Source organism: Maylandia zebra, linkage group LG3 (genome assembly GCF_041146795.1).
Source record: "Maylandia zebra isolate NMK-2024a linkage group LG3, Mzebra_GT3a, whole genome shotgun sequence".
Lineage (NCBI taxonomy): Eukaryota > Metazoa > Chordata > Actinopteri > Cichliformes > Cichlidae > Maylandia > Maylandia zebra.
Window position 1 is genome coordinate 32,458,163 of NC_135169.1, and position 18,573 is coordinate 32,476,735.

Below are 18,573 nucleotides of genomic sequence, written 5' to 3' on the forward strand. Positions count from 1 at the left end.
AAGACGTGTAACTGTGCTGTCCAGCTTAGAAACAGGATGTGGAATGTACCATCTTCATACAACCCACAGATGGATGCGGCTCAGGCACATAAAGTCACTGACTAAGTTTCTGGTTTGAGATATTTGAGGACTCACATGAATAAACCTGCACTTAACTCTTTCTACCTTGAACACTGCGGAAACTGTTATTAAACACAACACTTCTTAAATGTTGCTGTTTACAGTCATAAAAGTAGATGCAGTACGTGGCAGAGTAGCAATTCAGAATGTTTTTATTTTATTTTGTTTTCAGAAATGCTTCAAATAAAACCACCTTTTTCTAGCTCATTTTACATCACACATCATGCAGTTTAAAACATATAACAATAGTATCAAAAAGGTATTATTACAGTTTCTGTTAGGCAGTGTGATCTTTAAAAAATGAGGAAAATTTATACATTTTTGTCTGATTGACAAGCTTCCTTTTTCATCATGGCAATGATCCCAAACATACTGTCAAAGCAGTAAGAACATACCTGGATGGAAAAACACACAGAATGAGACACTTTGTGTGCTATCCCTAAATCATTGCACCTTTTTCCCACTTTCAAAGCTAAATATAAAGAAATGAGAATGGCTCAAGACTTTTGCACAGTACTGTACACCTAGAAGGTTCACTCTAGACTTAAACATAAGTGCTTCTGAAATTAATAGTAAATTTAACTCACAAAAAGTAGCTGTCGACCTTGTGTTATGTTTGTTATGTATTAATTTAGCATTGTAAATTATTTAGAGTTTCCTCCCACTTATGTCGGTTCATTGTTGGTTCAAAAGCATTTTGATGGAGGATGTCTATTTCAGTGTGTTTATAAATTAAATGTGATTTGTTTTAGCTTTCTTTTTTAAATATAACCCTTTTACTCAGTATAAGATGTGGTCTTTGTGCTGCATGTTCATTCACTTTTAATAGCGGTGACTCTGTTTGTTGTTGCTATTTGCTCATGTGCTAGTTTTATTGAAAGTGTTGGCTTTGGTTTTTTATTATTTCAAGGTTATGATAACTCTGCTACGCCACTAAAAAGTATTTGCCATCTCAGTCTGTTTGTGCTGTGTTTAAAGTATATTTGTATGTATATAATAAATAGCTTCACAAATCAAGCTTCTTGGTTTGTCAAATGACTCCAAGAAAAAAGCATAACATTTTCTCTGCTGGCAGGAATACAAAGTTTATGTAGAAACCATATTAAAATTCCTATTTTAACACTAAGGCAACTAAGGAAGTACTTGCTTTACTTGTTGGGACATTTCTACACTGCTTCAGCCTCACACTTGTTGAATCTCAAGTTGCATACATTGTTTTTGTTACAGTCTGGCTGAGTAGCTGACTGTGTGAAGTATGAACAGTAGACCCGAGTGCAGACAGAACGTAGAACGTAATTGAGTCAACAAGAAAAAAGAGCCGTTTAATATGGCTGATGGAAAAATACAAAGTAATGCATATGTCAAACAAAGACGAGAACAAACAATGACCTAAACTGGGGAAACTAAAAATAAAACATGAAAAACTCTAAACATGAAACTTGGCGTGGATACAAAGATACCTGATATGACATAGACATGGCGCAAAAGACAACAGACGCCCTGACATTAAACAAAGGAGGACAGAGGACTTAAATACACAGAAAGATAAAGAGAGGATTGGGAACAGGTGGGCCCTCAGCTGGGACAAATCAGACCTAACGAGACAAGGGGAAGCAAAACAAGACACACTGCACACAGGAAAGTGCTCTAGCACTATATGAGTGCTTGTGTATTTATACACAAGCACTCATATATATTCAAATAATTTAAAAAAACTTTCATTTACCTGTTACTACCACACACCAAATCCGGTCGTTGGTACTTGCTGGCTTGTGTAGCCTCTGGGTAACAAAAGCTCAGCACTGCGCCCAGCATCCTGGAGTACTTCTGTTGTGTTTTGGAGTTTTTACGTGTTTTTGAGTTTGTAGGTGCTTCGGAGTTGTTATGTGCTTCTAAGTTTTTACGTGTTTTGTCTGTTGGGGCCACTGTAAATATACTTTTATTTATTCACTCCACATAAAATGTAATAAATAAATCATATAATACAAAAACCAACTGGTCACAGTTCAACTTTTAACTAAACCTGCAAACCACAATACAATTAAATATAAATTAAAATATGAAAACAAAAAGAAGATGCACATTCTCTGTCATACGGGCCTGCATGAATAAACTTTCTGAATCCTTTATCATCCGCAACTGAAAATAGTTGTGGATGATTACTATACCTTTCCAATGTGACTGTCACAATCCTGGGTCTTATGACCCAGTGTTTTGAGTTTTAGTTCATTTTGATGTTTTAGTTTATGTAAGCCCTTCAGGTTCCTAAGTTCATTTGTTATCATGCTTAAGTGTTCTAGTTATTATTTCCCCCTCGTGTTTCCAACTATGGTAAATCTCCCCTGCTCTTCATGTGTTTCATGTCTGCGTCTTTCATTGTGAAGTTTGTCTACGTCTCATTATGTTTCCTGTTTTATTGTGAAGAGGTCTGGTGTTTCTGTGTTCATCGTGTTCAGTTTTACTCTTCCCCTGTGGCGTTGTTATGTTCATGTTGATCTTCTGTGCCTTTCTGTTCCATGTTTCAGATCCCTATGTTCTGTCTCCCCCAGTCTGTTAAGTTCACATGTCTTGAGTTCCGTCAGTGTGTTTCCTGTTTTACTTTCACAGTCTGTTCTATGTTAATGTTTCTAGTTTTGCTTCCCTTGCCTCGTCCTGCTTAATTACTCTCAGCTGTGCTCTCCTCCTGTGGCTCATTCCCCCTCGTTATCCCTCAGTGTATTTAAGCCCCAAGTTTCTCTTTGTCAGTGTTGCGTCCTCCCTCATAGCTGTGTGATTTTTCCCTGTGGCACCTTGTGCTTTAGTTTTCCCAGGTTAGTTTACTTTGTATTGTTTTTCGTGTCCCACTTCACGCCAGCAATAAAGCTGTGTTTTTTGAGTTTACCTTTTGACTCTGTGAGTTTGCGTTTGGGTCCTACTCTTGCCTGCACACAGCCGTACTGTGACAGTGACGTTGTTATCCCTGGCTCTCTTTTTCTCTTTCCCTCCCGCTCTCTTCCTGTGCTACTGCGAGTGTAACTACCGCCTCTGATGGGTTTAGATTTTATTATTGTCATTTGTATTAAGAAATATTTAACCATATATGCTTAGAGGTGTATAATCGATTGTTTAGTGATTGGATGTGTAGGGTTAGGGGTTAGGGGTAGTTAGACTACTTTAGTAGTCTGCAACTTTGTGTGCATTCCAGAGTGTTCTGGCATTCACACCCACATCCTAGGAGCATGGGAGAGGTCGTACCTTCTCTTATTGTTTTGTGGTAGGATAAACGTATCTATATCTGTTTTAGTCTAAGTGCCTTTTGTTTAGATGAACTGCTGGACTTCCAGACCAGCAGGTTTAGGGAAGTCTTTATGTGGTCACACACTGACCCCACACACACACACTTACACAACGCACAGGTAAGGTACTCTTTGTGTGTATGTAGATGTCGTATGTCAATGAACCTATGCATATTCATGTAACCTCAATAAAAGAGCAGTGTTACAGGGGAGCGGATGAGAGCGACTGGGGTCAAGCGAAGGGACGGCGTTTTTCCAGTTCTCTCCTGTGCACGAGAAAGATAAAGAACTTTGCCTACTCGTGTCTTGCTTTGCTGTGTAATTAAATTGTCCTTAACGTTCCAGTGAATAGGTTTATGCTACAAACCCATCAGCCGCTCCCCCCTCTTCCCAGTGCAAAGCACAAGGCTCGCGTGTGGAGTAAAGCAGAAAAAAAGTGCAAGAGAGAGGGTGAGAGAAGGAAAAAAAACCCCACGGCTCGCGATAAGGAGCCGGCTCGCGTCGTTCATGTCAAAGATCCGGCTCTAAGAGCCGTTTCGTTCGCAACCGACACATCACTATGTTCCAGTTTGTATTCTGCTAATGTTACCACTGCTATTTTTGCTAATATGGTATTACCACCTTTGCAAACACTGCTACATCTGTGGCTGCTCGCAGTCACAGTTAGCCTGCTCTAGCATTAACATGTTGCTGTGGAGTCACTAGATGTAAACAGTTTTCCATACTGGCACTGATATTGTGTCAAAGGTTAATAAAGAGCAACAAATGAGTCCAAAAACAATAGAAGTCAAAACTTCCGAGGAGTGGATGGTTAGTACATGAACAAAATATCTCTTTCATTAATACGTGAGAAAGACTTTCCATCAGTGGTACTCAAACCATAAAATATGGTTTAATTTTCAGAGCTGGAAAGACGTGCACTCTTAAATCAGCCATAAAAAGAAACTTTATTGGCCGCAGTTCTTTTACTTTAAAAATGAAACCCCACAAGCCTCACGGTTCAACTAAAATTACAGAGGGAACACGGCACTGTACATTTCTGTGTTTCCCATTTCCACCACTAGCACTTATCTTCTCCATTGACCAGTTAATTTCAGGGGCAAACTAATCAGCAAATGCCGATGGAAATTTACATGATACATTAAAGAGAGCTCCAGCACAGATGGTGGAATTTTTCGGGCTGATTTTTTATTCATGATATGGACTCTTTTAGATGCTGGACAGCCTCACATTTGGATGGGATTGCTGCCGCTGCTGCAGGGAGTCCAATAAAAGTAATTCATTTGACATTTACAAAAAGCAGCGCGCGTGTCAAAAGGCATCCATCATGGTAATACTCGCAGAACACTTAACAGACCTCAAAACAGCTCCGCTTGGGTTAATGGTGCCAAATCAATATGGCTGATTCAGTCCTTTCCATAAACAGGGTTTGTTTTTATTAACCCTGAGCAGTGCTGGAGGAAAGGTTGAATCATAAAGAACATGATCTAATATTTGTGTGTGTTTTCATGGTGCTCACTGGACAGGACAGGAGAACATGGTGTACCATGTGTGTATACCCAGAGAGGCCACACAGCCAAGGTCCAGGGACACAATACAACAACTGTTAGGAAATAAATGCATCCCGTATTTCAGATTGACCTGGGGTAAAGCTAAATTGTTATTTTCCTCTGTGCTAATCTAGCTTCTCTCTCATACTATATTTAAGTAAAAATAAAATATATACAGCATGTATAATATGTCTGCCTATGAACAAACTGAAGAAATGGGAAAAATTCTGTTCAGTCCATTATTTCAATATTTCATCTCAGAATCTCAGTTCTTTTCTCCTGCTTTTTGTGTAACTGGGAACATAATCTCTCTGTGAGGCCCATTTAATAGCTGTTCTAGCTTTTCTATCATATCGCCTAAGTTTGTTGTCAGTTAGCCCGAAAGACCCACAAAATCGTTGTCCATCACTTGAAGGTGGTTGGATGCTACTGGATATTTCAGGACACGGTTGCTTAGGTAATCCTTCAATGTCTTTTACTACCAGGTCTTTATCCTACACTCATTGGCAATCGCTTCACTCACTCATCTGGAAGTTATAGGAATACAGTGGCTTGCAAAACCCTAAAAGACTGGCAGCTGTAATTGCAGCAAAAGGTGGTTCTACAAAGTATTGACTCAGGGGGCTGAATAATTACGCACACCCCACTTTGCAGTTATTTATTTGTAAAAAATGTTTGGAATCATGTATGATTTTCGTTCCACTTCTCACATGTACACCACTTTGTATTGGTCTTTCACGTGGAATTCAAGGGGGCCGAATACTTTTGCAAGCCACTGTATTTGACCTGGGCGGTCACCATGCCACCATTTTTCTTTGTAGTTTCTGGTGTTCATATCATTATGAATCCCTCCTAGTATGGCTGTAGCTTTGATTTGTTGGTCAAACATCACTTTGAAGCTGATGGACAGTCACTTGTAGACATTACGAGTTCAGTTGCCTAGAGGAGGCTCTTAAGCTTCACTGGAAGCAACATGGAAACCAGAAACCACAGAACGTGAATAAGATTCTGCAAGTAAGGAAGAAATAAGTGATGGTAATGGGAAGTGGGTGAGAGCCAAGATAAACTTCTCAACTTCCAGGTGAGCGACTGGAGAGTCTGGAATGTGTGACCAGATGTCAATTTGTCAGCAAATTGGTATTTACAACAAGGTCATATATCAGAGCCATTCTTCACTGTAATTGGTAGTGAAGTGAATTACTGTCAGTGCGCCCCAGGGCAGCTGTGGCTACAATGTAGCTTGCCATCGCCAGTGTGTGAATGTGTGTGTGAATGGGTGAATGACTGAATGTAGTGTGAAGCGCTTTGGGGTCCTTAGGGACTAGAAAAGTGCTATACAAATGCAGGCCATTTACCATTTACCATTTTTACTTCAGTCGCTCACATGGATTTTGATTGTAATTTATCTCAGTTCTTCAACATTAGCGGTTCATTTTCCCATAGTTGCTCGATGCTGTGAATGTCATTCAGTTTCTGTGCAACCCGGTCACCATGTCACTTCTAGTTTGGACACAACTTAAGGTCAAGATGTTCAGATCCATAAAACCACAGAAAATAAATAACCAGGGATAAATGGACAAAGCAACACTGAGAACAGGAATACCAGAGGGTAAAGATGCACAGCTGTGCCAAATCTTGCCAGAAGAGGAAGTAAAACTAAAACATGGAAACAACTAAAACAACATAATGTAGAAAGATAAGTGAATCAATAGAGGAAGAAATATGGGAGAGCAGGGGGATTACTGTTACTATAAATACAAGAACCAAGCACCAGAAAATAAAAAAACCAAACTCATCCCTAGAAAATTGTAAAAAAGAAACCAGAGACTACTTGCTAACAAAGTAAAAACAGGAAAATACCCAAGAGATGACCACTTAATACTGAGACAGACTACAGTGTACAAAAGGAGCCCCAGAGATACATAAATGAAGAAAAAACTTATGAACAGCAACTAGAAATCAAGTGTAACAAAAGATAAAAATCAAAACCCCGACCCACCAACAAAAAACAGACATAAAACTAAGAACATAGAATCACAGTGAAATCAAACAGAGGGGAGAGGATGTGGAGGAGGGAAGAATACTGAATGCTAAATACAAATGAACCACTACCAGAGAGCACAGAAAGACAAAGGGAAATGCTTTAACAACTAAATAAACTCCATAAACACAAAAAGCCAGCGGAACTAAAATACAAGGACTAAAGGGTACAAATCCATCCATCCATTCGCTTCCGCTTATCCTTTTCAGGGTCGCGGGGGGCGCCGGAGCCTATCCCACCTGTCATAGGGCGAGAGGCGGGGTACACCCTGGACAGGTCGCCAGTCTGTCGCAGGGCCTAAAGGGTACAAATACTAAATACAAATACATTTAAAGTAATAAATGAAACCAAAACCACACAGAAGCATAATGAAACCAGAAAACAGCTAATAATAAACACTATTTCAAGACATACGTTGTATGTGTAGTCCACAGTTGATTTTAAACAGTGATGGAAGTTATTCTTCATTAACTATAAATAAAGTTTATGACTCAGTGAGTTTGTGCCAGTGCTGAAAAAAGGAAAAAATAAATGGTTCCAAAAACAGTTTACTAAAGAAAACTGTAGTTGGAGCAGAGTCTTTCTCATGGCTCTGTATGTCAGTATCTAAATCAACAGCTTGTTCAGCTGTCATGACAATCATCATAGTTTTTCTCTATGCTGTTTGAAGACTTGTCATCGGAGCCCACCATGTCTAAATCAGGGATGTCACACTCATGGTACATTGAGGTCCACACACAGCGCACTTTGATCTGGAGTGGGATGAATGAAACTGCACTTTCTGTCAGTGTAAAGATGTTTAGACAGTGAAAAACAGAAACTGGTTTTCAGCTCTGTCATTTAATTACTTATTACTTAACTACTTTGGTGTAGCATAACTGGCTTTAGTCTATAAAACTTGATGTTAAAAGTCCAAAGATTTATGGCCTCCTTTTCCAAAGCTGTCCAGCAGGTTGAAGTCTTTGCTGGCCCTCATTTTTGACCCACCGGTCTAGATCTGTAAGGTTTGATCAATATTTGTTGGTTGTACCAACATCCAAAACTGTAGTTTTGAGGTTGTGGGCCCCAAATCATGGCACTTGTTTCCGTTGGACGTAAGACTCATTGAAGCTGTTCATGTTTCTAAAATAAAGAAAGAGGCTTGCCTTTATTTAGTTTTATCTGTTTATGCTATTTTAATTGTTGCATCTTATTCTGTATTGTGAAACACTTTGTGAATGTCGTTATTGAGAAGCGCTATTTAAATAAAACCTTACTCACTAACAGCGGAAACATTTGCTCTTTTTAGTTGTTGTTTTTTTTCCTCTCTCTCAGCTGCCGTTTCCGAGTTCACTCTGAATTTGCATGATGTAAATATGGGGAAGTGATTGTAGGATGGTTGGCGGCTTCAGTTAGTGTAGTGTAGCCGTCAGTAAAATGAGGAACATAGTGCATCGTGGTGCTCTGATAAACGTGATGAAACGTGCTCTTCCTTCTTCGACACAGTTAGTTTCAGTTAGCAACACGTTTCTGAAGTAGAAAACAAACATTAAAATTCTGCATCTTAAATAAATGCAAACCTGTCTTCATCCTTTGTGCTTTATAAAACGGGATCTTAAATTAAAGTTTGCATGTGCTTCCTCAGTATGAAAAACCTCTGTGGTGATGACAGTTATCTTATTTCGAGTCGTCTCTTGTCGCTCATGGGTAGAGGAAACCGAAGTTCCACGCTCTTAACCACAGAGCACCATTTGACGGTAAGGAGCTCTGCAGTTCTCAAGATAACACATGCATCTGCTCATGTGTGCATGCAGAAGCATGTTCTGTGTATGTTCACCGTGTGCATACATGTGTGAACCGTTGCATCTGTGTGCGGCATGTAGGAGCAGAGACGTGTTGCCTGCGTTTACTTTGCAAACATGGACTGTCACAAAAGCTCACCGTGCCACCCGTCTGACTTCCTGTCGTGTTCAATGAGAGCAAGTTAAAAAACCACAGACAGGTCACGTGAGGCAGCGAGTCTGCCTCCCTCAGACAGTCTTTGTTCACTTTGTGTGACTGCAATCATCAGCTTGGGTCAGTTATTTAGCAAGCGGGGGAGGGTTTTTTTGTGTTTCCCTTCGTAATGATGGGGAAGAAATCGTTGCTGTAGAAAAAAACACAGGAACTAAAAAAGAGGAAGAGGAAGAAGAGGAGGAAAGTGCACGCAGGGGCGATGGACATGACTAATGAGAACTGCAGTCCGGCCGTAAGCACAAACGGTGGTGAGTTTCTTGTAGATCTTTTACTTTTTTATAAAACAGTAATTTTTATTTTAGCTTGCACTCTGGCCCCTTTGAGTGACGCTGAAGACAGACTGATAACGACAATGATAAACAGTCTCACTTGATGATGCAGATGTGCTTTAATGTGTTACAATCAGTATATAATTTGCAAGCATAGTATAATAGTCCTCTTACAGATGTTGGGTAACACTGGGTGTTGAAACTGAGGGCTTCAGGTGCAGTTTTAAGAATAAAGTAGTGAGCAGATGTCTGACTATTATCGCATTTCTGTGTCTGTGTCATTCAGCTTATCCGGTGCGGTGCATTGAGGAAGTACTTCTCCCTTTCTTCACAGATGAGAGCCTGCAGGCCACCATGAAGCCACAACACCCCCCTGCCTCAGACAGTAGCCCCCCTGCTCTTCAGGAACTTAGGCTGGTCCTCCTTGGCCGGAAAGGAACCGGGAAGAGCGCCGCAGGCAACACGATACTGGGAGGAGTGGGGGGATTTGAAAGCGGGAAGCCCACAGAGGAGTGTGTGAAAAGGCGAGCTGATGTGGTGGGGCGAAAACTCACAGTGGTGGACACACCTGGGTGGGAGTGGTACTACCCGCTTAATAGCACTCCAAACTGGGTGAGGAGAGAAACTTTGAGAAGCGTGTCGCTTTGTCCTCCCGGGCCTCACGCTGTGCTGCTGGCCGTGCGGGCCTGTGCTTCTGTGACAGATGACTACATCATAGAGATTGAGGAACACCTGGAGCCGCTGGGGAAACACGTGTGGGAGCACACTATGGTGCTGTTCACCAGAGGAGACGAACTGGGCATGGGCACCATGGAGCAACGAATCGTGTCAAGCGGCCCGTCGCTCCACAGACTCCTGCAGAAGTGTGGAAACAGATACCATGTTGTGAATAACCGGAGCAAAGGAGATGAGACACAGGTTAAAGAGCTGATAAGGAAGCTGGAGGAGATGGTAGATAAGAAGAGGGATGGAAGCAACCATTTAGAGATGGATACCGTCGTGTTGGGGCTGGAGGCCGATGGGAAGAGGAGAGCCAGGGAGAGGAGAAAGAAACAGCGACAGATGGAGGCGCAGATGCAGAGAGGGACCATCAAAGCCACTCTCATTAGTAAGTCTGTTTATTTTTATAACACTTCCCAAGTTTTCTTAAGTTCATGAAATCATTTCATATGATTAGAAGGCCCAGAAAAAAGGTTGATCGAGACCAGAACAAAGTTAATATCAGTCGTCACTGCATCACAAAGATGGAGGAGTTATAAATGATGATATTCAACAAGCATCAGGTGCAAACACAAAGTTTAGTTTGTGCCAAAATTATCTTGAGATCCACACTGTCTGCACCAGCCACTTTATTAGGTACACCTTGCTAGCACCATGTTTGACCCCCACCTTGAATGGACCTAATGTGTTTGTAGGAAGAGCTTCAGTCAGGATTTAGAGTTTATCTTTACACAGAAACAGCACTGCTAAGTGACTTCTCATCACTTTAAAGGTTTTGCATTAGTTTCATTAGTTAGTGCTAGTATTAGGTTTGTTTTCCTTTTTGCCTTCAGCACGGCCTTAATTCTTTGTGACACAGATTGAGATCTGGTGACTGGGAGGTCATTTAAATACAGTGGACCCATCGTCATGTTCAAGAAACCAGTGACAATTGTTTGTTATCCTGCTAGAAGTAGCCATCACTGTCGTCACAGAGTGTATCCATCTTTACAGCTTGAAGTGAAAAAGTGATTGTCAAATGTTTTTTCAATGTGTTCAGTTCAGACATAGACATTGTGCATGATTTTGGCACAAATAAAACGTCACAGACCAGAAATACAACTCTAAATAACAGTGCTGATTTGTGTTTAGGTAGGTTGTATTTGCTAGGATGAAGCTCAGAAGCTGACAGAGACTGAAGTCACTAAAGTAATGTGATTATTAGATTTAAAGTGAAAAGAAACACAAGTGTGGCTCTATGTTTTCTAGTGTGTAAGTAGTGGTAACACTACTAACTATAACCAAAATTACAGGGAGTCACACAGATCTCCGCAGGCTTACAGAGCCTGTTTTTGTCTTACTATAGGATCTTACAATTACAGTTTTTATTGTAAGGCTGAGTTTTACCTGATTTTCCTCTTGAAAGCTCTGATGAACGTCTCTCTTGTTACCTGCACAGCAGAGAAAGTCAGTCCCAAGTTGTAAAGAAATAAAGCCTGTACTAACACGTAGAGTACTCAGGTAAATGTAGCTTTGTTTACTGTACAAAAAATAGAGATTTCATTCATTCAAGTGTTTCAGAAATGTCTTCATTTACACACAGACAAAGAAGACAGAGTTTTATATTGCAACATTCTGATTATTGTCTTTTGATTGGCCAGTATAGTCAGTGTTATATCCCCACCTCTTGCTTTGGGATGCTGTAGTTAGTGCTTGAGATCCATGGAGATGGAGATATTTTTCAATATGACTTTTAAATTATTTTAAGGTGGAAAAAAATACCCGTTTACGTGTGAATGTAGCCTGAGCGATTATTCTGGGCAATTTTTTTTACAAAAAAAATAAAAAATAAAATGAAAAACATGAAATATTTGGAGATTACAGCTGGGTTATGGTATTAAAATAGTTCTCTTTTACTGAAAATGTCCCCTTTTTTTCCTGTCAGGCGATGGGCCACAGGGTTCTGAGCTGGACGCCCACCAGTCTTTCTCCAAATCCCCTCGACGTCTTCCTGAGATCAGACTGGTTCTACTGGGCGAGCGTGAAACTGGAAAAAGTTCTGCTGGGAACACCATCCTTGGAAAACCAGGGTTCTTCCAGTCGGGAGCCGTAACAGAAGAGTGCATTCGTCAACAAGCGGAGGTGGCCATGCGGCTGGTGACTGTGGTGGACACGCCGGGCTGGGAGGCGGGTGTGGCAGGTGCAACTCCAGAGAGAGTGAAGAGAGAGATTGTCTGCAGCGTATCTTTGTGCCCTCCGGGTCCTCATGCACTCCTGCTGACTCTGAGGGTGGACACACTGGTGAAAGCGGGACATGTGAGAGAACATCTGGAACTTCTGGGAGAAGGTGTATGGAGACACACAATCTTGCTGTTCACCCATGGAGATCAGCTCAGAGAGGGAGTGGATATTGAGCAGCACATCCAGAGTGGAGGCAGGGACCTGCAGTTGCTTCTGGAGAAGTGCAGGCGGCGATACCACGTCATCAGCAGTGTAGATGGTGGAGGAAGAGGAGGTAGAGGTTCCAGTAAGGTGACAGAGCTGCTAGAGAAAGTGGAAAAGATGGCAACAATGAACAGATGCGAGGCTTTCTCCGGTCTGGTTCAAGAAGTCAGGGATTTGAGCCAACAAAGAAACGAAAAGTTCAACCAGCGTCTGAAGGAGATGGCAGATAAGATGCTTCGTCAGGAGGCAGAGCTGAAGAACATGAGGGACAGGGAGATGAAGAGCATCAGATGGTTCTTTGATAGAAGGAAGAAGGTGAAATCTCCAGGAAAAGCTGACATTCAAAAGGAAGAAGCGGAGGATGAAGACATGAGGGTCGGCGAGAGGAAGAACGATTTTGGTGAGCTGGAGGACAGGATGCGATGGCTGACAGAGGACAGAGAGAAAGAAATTCAGGATCTGAGCCTGGAAAAGGAGAGAATCTGCATAGCACTGAGCCAAGCTCAACAAGAAAGGGAAAAACTGCTTTACAAACTGGAGATAAAAGAGAGAGAGATTGAGGAACTGCAGGAAAGAACCGAGGAGCAGCAAATTAAGCTTCTCGACCTTGAGCGTGCCAGCGTAGAAAAGGAACATGAGACGAAACAAAGGGAGGATGCTTTTAGAGCAAAGACACAAGAATGGATGAAAGAATATGAGAAACTGAGGCAGACCATAGAGCTCCTCAACAAAGAGATATCTGACTGGACTGAAAAACACGAGTCTTTAATAGCAGAAATCAGCCGGACTAAAACCCACTATGAGAACACTCTAAAGAGAACAGTACAAGAAAAAAACAGGGAGACGGCAGAGATGGAACAAAAACTAAAGAGTGAGATGGAAGTAAAAGTGCTCGAAAAAGACAAACTGATGGAAGAACTGAGGAAGAAAGCCTCGGAGGAAAAACAGGTAACTCTCAATAACGTAAAACAACATGAGACAGATATGGAGAGGAAATTGGAAGAAATCAAATCACAGCATAAGAAAGAGATGGAGGTAAAAATACAGGAGAAGGAAGCAGAGATACAAGGCATAAGGAAGCAGCACGAGGAAGAGATGGCCACAAGGATTAATGAAATAGAAAAAATGATGGAGACAGCAAAAGTTCAACAACAGCAAGAATATGAAAAGAAGCTGAAAGAAAAAGCTGATGACTTGGAAAGGATGGCACAAGAGCACGGTGATGAAATAAAGAACATACAGCAAGAAAAACAAAGGCAGGCCGCAGAGCTGAAAGAGCTGTTTGCTAAAGAAAAGAAGGAATGTGTGGAGGCCAAAGAGAAAGCAATAGCAGATATAGAAGAAAAGTGCCGTGCACAAATGGAAGAAAAGATGCTGGAAAATGACAAAGACAAAGAGATGATTCATCAAAACCACAAAAGAGAACTGGAACAAAAGATGAGGGAGAAAGAAAAGGAGATAGAGGCCTTAAAACATCAGCATCAAGAGATGACGCTAAAAATCAGTGAGATGGTAAATCTGATGGAGACGAGAAGTGCCCAACACCAGGAGGAAGTTCATAAAAATGTGAAACAAAAGGAGGAGGATGTGGAGAGGATCCAGCAACAGTACACTGAAAAACTAAGGAGCGTAGAGCAAGAAAGGCAAAAGGAGACCGAAGAGCTGAAACAACAGTTTGCAAAAGAAATAGATAAACAACTGCAGGAAAGACAGAGACAGATAAGAGACTTGGAAGAAACCTATGCTGCCCAAGTTGAAGAGATAAAGCTAAAGCATGCAAAAGAAAAGCAAATACTGAATCAGAACCATGAAAAGTACGTTCTGGAAAAACTGCAAGAGAGAGATCGGCTAACAGAGGAGTTAAAGTGTCAGCTTAAAAACGAAATCGAAGAAAGTGAAAAGGACAAAGAGCGATACAAGAGAGAGATGGAGCAAACGCTGGAGGAGAAGGAAAAAGAGATCAAGGAGTTTAAAGCGTTTGTGGAAGAAATGAAAGAAAAAATGCAACAACAGCAGGAGAAAGAAAGGGATCACTTAAAAAACATGCAAGAGACTGAGCAACAGCTGCAAGAAAAGGAAAAGGAAACAGAGGAGATGAAATCCAAACTCGTGGAAATGAAGGAGAAGCTTCGACAGATGGAGGAGAAAGAAAATGTTTATTTGAACTACAAAAAAGCTTTGGAGCAAAAGCTGGAGGAACAAGAGGCAGAATTAGAAAGGTTGAAAGAACGTGTAAAGGATCTCGAGCAACGGTTGCAGCAGACAGAAGAGGAAAGAGAAAGAGACAAGTTAAATCACGAGAAACAGATGGAGCAATCTGCGGAAGAAAACAGCCGAGTGATAGAAAAGTTAAAACAGCACATTAAAGATATTGATGAGATCCTGCAAAGAAAGGAAGAAGAAAGAGGGGAAATCATTCTCAGCCAAAAGAAAGAGGCAGAGCAACGGCTGCAAGACAGAGAACGAGAGATGGAGAAGATGAGACGGCAGCTTTTAAGTGACATGGAGAGAAAACTGAAAGAGAAGGAGGCTGACATTGAAGGCGCCAAACAGCTGGCCGACTCCAGGGAGACACGATGGAAGGAAGAGCAGAAGGTGAAGGATGAGAAAGTGGCGAACGAGGTGAACAAGCTGATAGAGATCATCGACAAGAAGACAAAGGAACTGACACAAGCCCAAAGTCTTCTTGCACAGAGAGACGGCGAGATTGATGAGGCAAAACAGACATGTGCGAGCTCCTTAAGAGAAATAGAAGAGCTGAAAGAAAGCAACGACCGCAAAACATCCGCTATCGACGAGATACAGCAGCGGCAAAAAGACCAAGAGAGGGAAAAGGATGCGGAAATGACAGAAAAACTGCAGGAGAAAGAGAAAGAGCTTGACCGCCTCAGGCAAAGAGACAGGGAAAATGAGAAGGAGACCTTCCAGCTGAGGCTAACAATCGAGCAGACAAAGTCAGAGCTGAAGGAACTCACTGAGAAAATGGAAAAGGAGATGACGGCTATGATTCAGGAATACGAAAAGGAGATCAAGATGAAAGATGAGGATATTGAGTCAATCACACAGGAAAAGGACGGCACCATAAGTCGGCTAGAGGAAGAAACGCTTAAGAGCATTCAAGTCATCACAGAGAAATACAAGTTAAGTCAGAAGAGAGTTGAGGAGCTGCAGGAGCAAAATGAGATGATGAGAAAAGAGACTGACAACCTCAGAGCTAAGTGTGAGGAAGTGAAGAAGGAGAGTGACGAAGAGGTCAGGAAATATCTCAGAGGATACGAGGAAATCCAAATCACGCTAAGAGAGAAAGATCTGGAGCTGGGGCCTTTAAAAGACGCCAGTGCCCAACTAAAAGTGGAGCTAGAAATGGTGAAGGAGAGAGAAGATGAGACTAAGGCGCAGATGAATGAGCTGAGAGAGCATTTTGAGAAGCAGATGATGGAGAAACAAAGCGAACAGAGAACGAGGGATGAGGAGCTCGAAGAGAAATTCCTAAGAAGGGAGAAAGAAGTGAGTGAAAGGGAGCAAGTTCTGCTACGAAGCAAAGAAGAACTGAGCAAAAGACGTCGCGACGTCAACGCACAACAGGAGGAGCTTGGCCAAAAACAGGCAAAGTTGGAAAGTAAAGAACAAGAACTTAGAGAACTGGAAATCAGTCTGCAAAGAAAAGAACAAAAGAAACGAGAGGAGAAGGATAAATACGAGCAAGAAGTGCAGCAGAAGGCGCAGAATGTTGAGAAAATGGAGAGGGAGCTGGAAAGCTTACTGAAAGTCCTGGAGGGCAGACAGAAGGAGCTAAGCTCTCACGGTCACGATCTACAGAAGAAGGTCAGAGGACTGAAAGACCAAGGGAAAGAGCTGAAAGACAGGGAGTACTACTTGAAGAACGAAGAACAGGAGTTGCTCAATTGGAAGTCGGAGCTGCAGATGCAGAACGAGCACGTGAACTACACAACACAGCAGTTGAATGAGATGGGCAGGGAAATGACTCTGCTGAAGGAAGAGCTTCGCAAGAAGGAGAGGAATCTAAAGGAGTCGCTGAAAAAACTGAGCACGTGGGAGCAGAACCTCAAAGAGCGAGAGGAAGAGTTGAACCGGAGACAGCACAGCGTTTTGGAGAACGGACAACACGGGACTGATGATAAGAGATCGGAAGACAGCTCGCCTTTAGAGTGCCGAGAGGTCAGCGAGAGGAGGGAAAGAGGAAGAGGAAAAGATTCAGATAATGAAGATCAGAGGATGAAAACAACTTTGTCAGCTGCAGAGAGCAATAACTGTCATCTTGAAACACTAAAAGTCGAAACGCTGACGGAGACAAAGAAGACAAAAGTGAGACAAGAAGCGGCCGAAAGTGCAAAGGTGATCGGCGAGTTGAAGCTCCTGTCTCGACCTCGCACAAGAGCAAACAGCAAAGGCTCTCCCGGGTCAGATTTGAGGGTGATGGTTTTGGGAGAGACCTGGTCTTCCTGCTCCCCTGCTGGTGTCACCATCTTGGGTGGAGAAGCGCCCAAATTCAGCGGCTCTAGTTTCAGGTCGTGGAAAGGCCAAATAGCCGGAAGGCGCCTCGCCGTCGCAGAGCCGCTCAGCCTGAGGTGGCGAGACGGACCCGACGAGGCAAACGCCTCTCAGCTGAAAGGCATTCTCGACAGCATCTCCTGGTGCCACCCGGGTCCCCACGTCGTCCTGCTGCTCATGCCGGCCTTCCTGACCTGCACGCAGAAGTACAGACGAGCCGTGGAGGAGCACATGAGCCTGCTCGGACAGGAGATCTGGCAGCGCGCCCTGGTGCTGTTCACATGGGGGGAGATTTTAGGGGAGAGCGCAGAGCAGCACATCCTCAGGAACGGAGAACTGATGGGGCTCGTAGAGCGCTGCGGGGGCAGGTACCATGTGCTGACCAGCAAAAAGAATAACGCCGCGATTGAAGGCTTATTCGACAAGATGGATGACATTGTTACCCTGCCCAGCAGAGAGCAGTTTCCGGTGTAAAACTTTTACAGAACTGATTGAATTCATCATGCAAAAAATAAAAATGTTAAAATGTATATTTCCTCCTAATATGTAGAAATATTTGAATAAATGTGAGTAAAGGAAGAATAAGCTCTCACATCCGGATTTTTGCTACAGATAATCTGTAATCAGTCTGATTAGTTTTACCTTTTCAAGCCTCGAGTTTAGAGTGTTTGATCGAGCTGCTGCATTTATAACACAGTCTCATGGGTGTCAGGCCACACAATGAACTGATAAACTGATTCACGTGGGACAATAACTGTAGTTTGAAAAAGCAAGTATCATTTAACCGCTAGATCCAAACAGGTCTGCTGCATTTATACTTTGGTGTTTGTTTATCTCCAGGTTTAGAATGATTCGGGTTAAAATAGAGCTCATGCCTCTAAGTTTAAAAATCTTTTCTCTGTGTCGCCTGGGTTAGATTTATCATAAGATAAGTGCGATGTGAAAAAATATGTGACACATAGAAAAAAACACATCCCACTGAAACACATTTAGTCCAAAGCTGTGCTGACTGTCACAAAAAAGGCAGTTTGTGTGTGCGCACATGAACAAGCACCACATTCTGTGACTAACTCAGGATTAGCCATAAGACTGAGCTGACATTTAGAGCCACAACTACAAATTGACTGTGTGTGTAGGAGGTTACATGATTGGTAGTTTGCCTTTTACTAGGATTACTCAGAAAGTTATGGATGGATGTGGACGGAAATATTTTCGGAGATAGGTCTTAGCTTAGGAATTTTTTTAATGTATTCTTTCTCACTGTGACATAAGGCAAAACTGAACATTTGACATCACAGCTTCACAAATACCTATCAATGTGACACAAGGACGCTTGGGAATATCTTTATTTTCTTAAGAGGACTGTGAAATTCATCACCCTTTATATCCTTCTGGATCCAGGGATTCAGTCTGAGCGTGGCGTCAGGGGAATTTTGAGCCTCGGTGAAAGTGTGTGGTCTCCTGTTTTTATGAGGTCACGCTAGCGATAAAGAACAAAGTGTTTTAAAAGCTTGTCATTTATTGGATAAACGTGAAATCTTAATCTAAAACCTTTATGGCTGTTAAAAAATTGTAAGAGTAAAATGTACGACGACACGACACCGGTGTGTTTGAAACATGTGGGATGCTGCCTGCAGGTCAGCTAAAGTTCATCTATATGTGTTTCA

At 42.1% G+C, this 18,573-nt stretch overlaps 1 protein-coding gene across 2 annotated transcripts; it reads left to right on the forward strand.

The window, feature by feature from the left end:
• The first annotated feature begins 9,002 nt into the window (after nt 1-9,002).
• Nucleotides 9,003-17,613, forward strand: si:dkey-185m8.2 (uncharacterized). 2 transcript variants are annotated; one of them, XM_004570712.4, is made up of 3 exons: nt 9,003-9,229; nt 9,537-10,358; nt 11,895-17,613. In XM_004570712.4, the coding sequence occupies exons 1-3, from the start codon at nt 9,181-9,183 to the stop codon at nt 17,378-17,380; spliced, it is 6,357 nt and encodes a 2,118-aa protein (XP_004570769.2). In that variant the 5' UTR covers nt 9,003-9,180; the 3' UTR covers nt 17,381-17,613. The 2 variants fall into 2 exon arrangements, with proteins under 2 accessions (XP_004570769.2, XP_004570770.2); XM_004570713.4 differs by having other exon boundaries at nt 9,585-10,358; nt 11,895-17,612.
• The last annotated feature ends 960 nt before the right edge of the window (nt 17,614-18,573 follow it).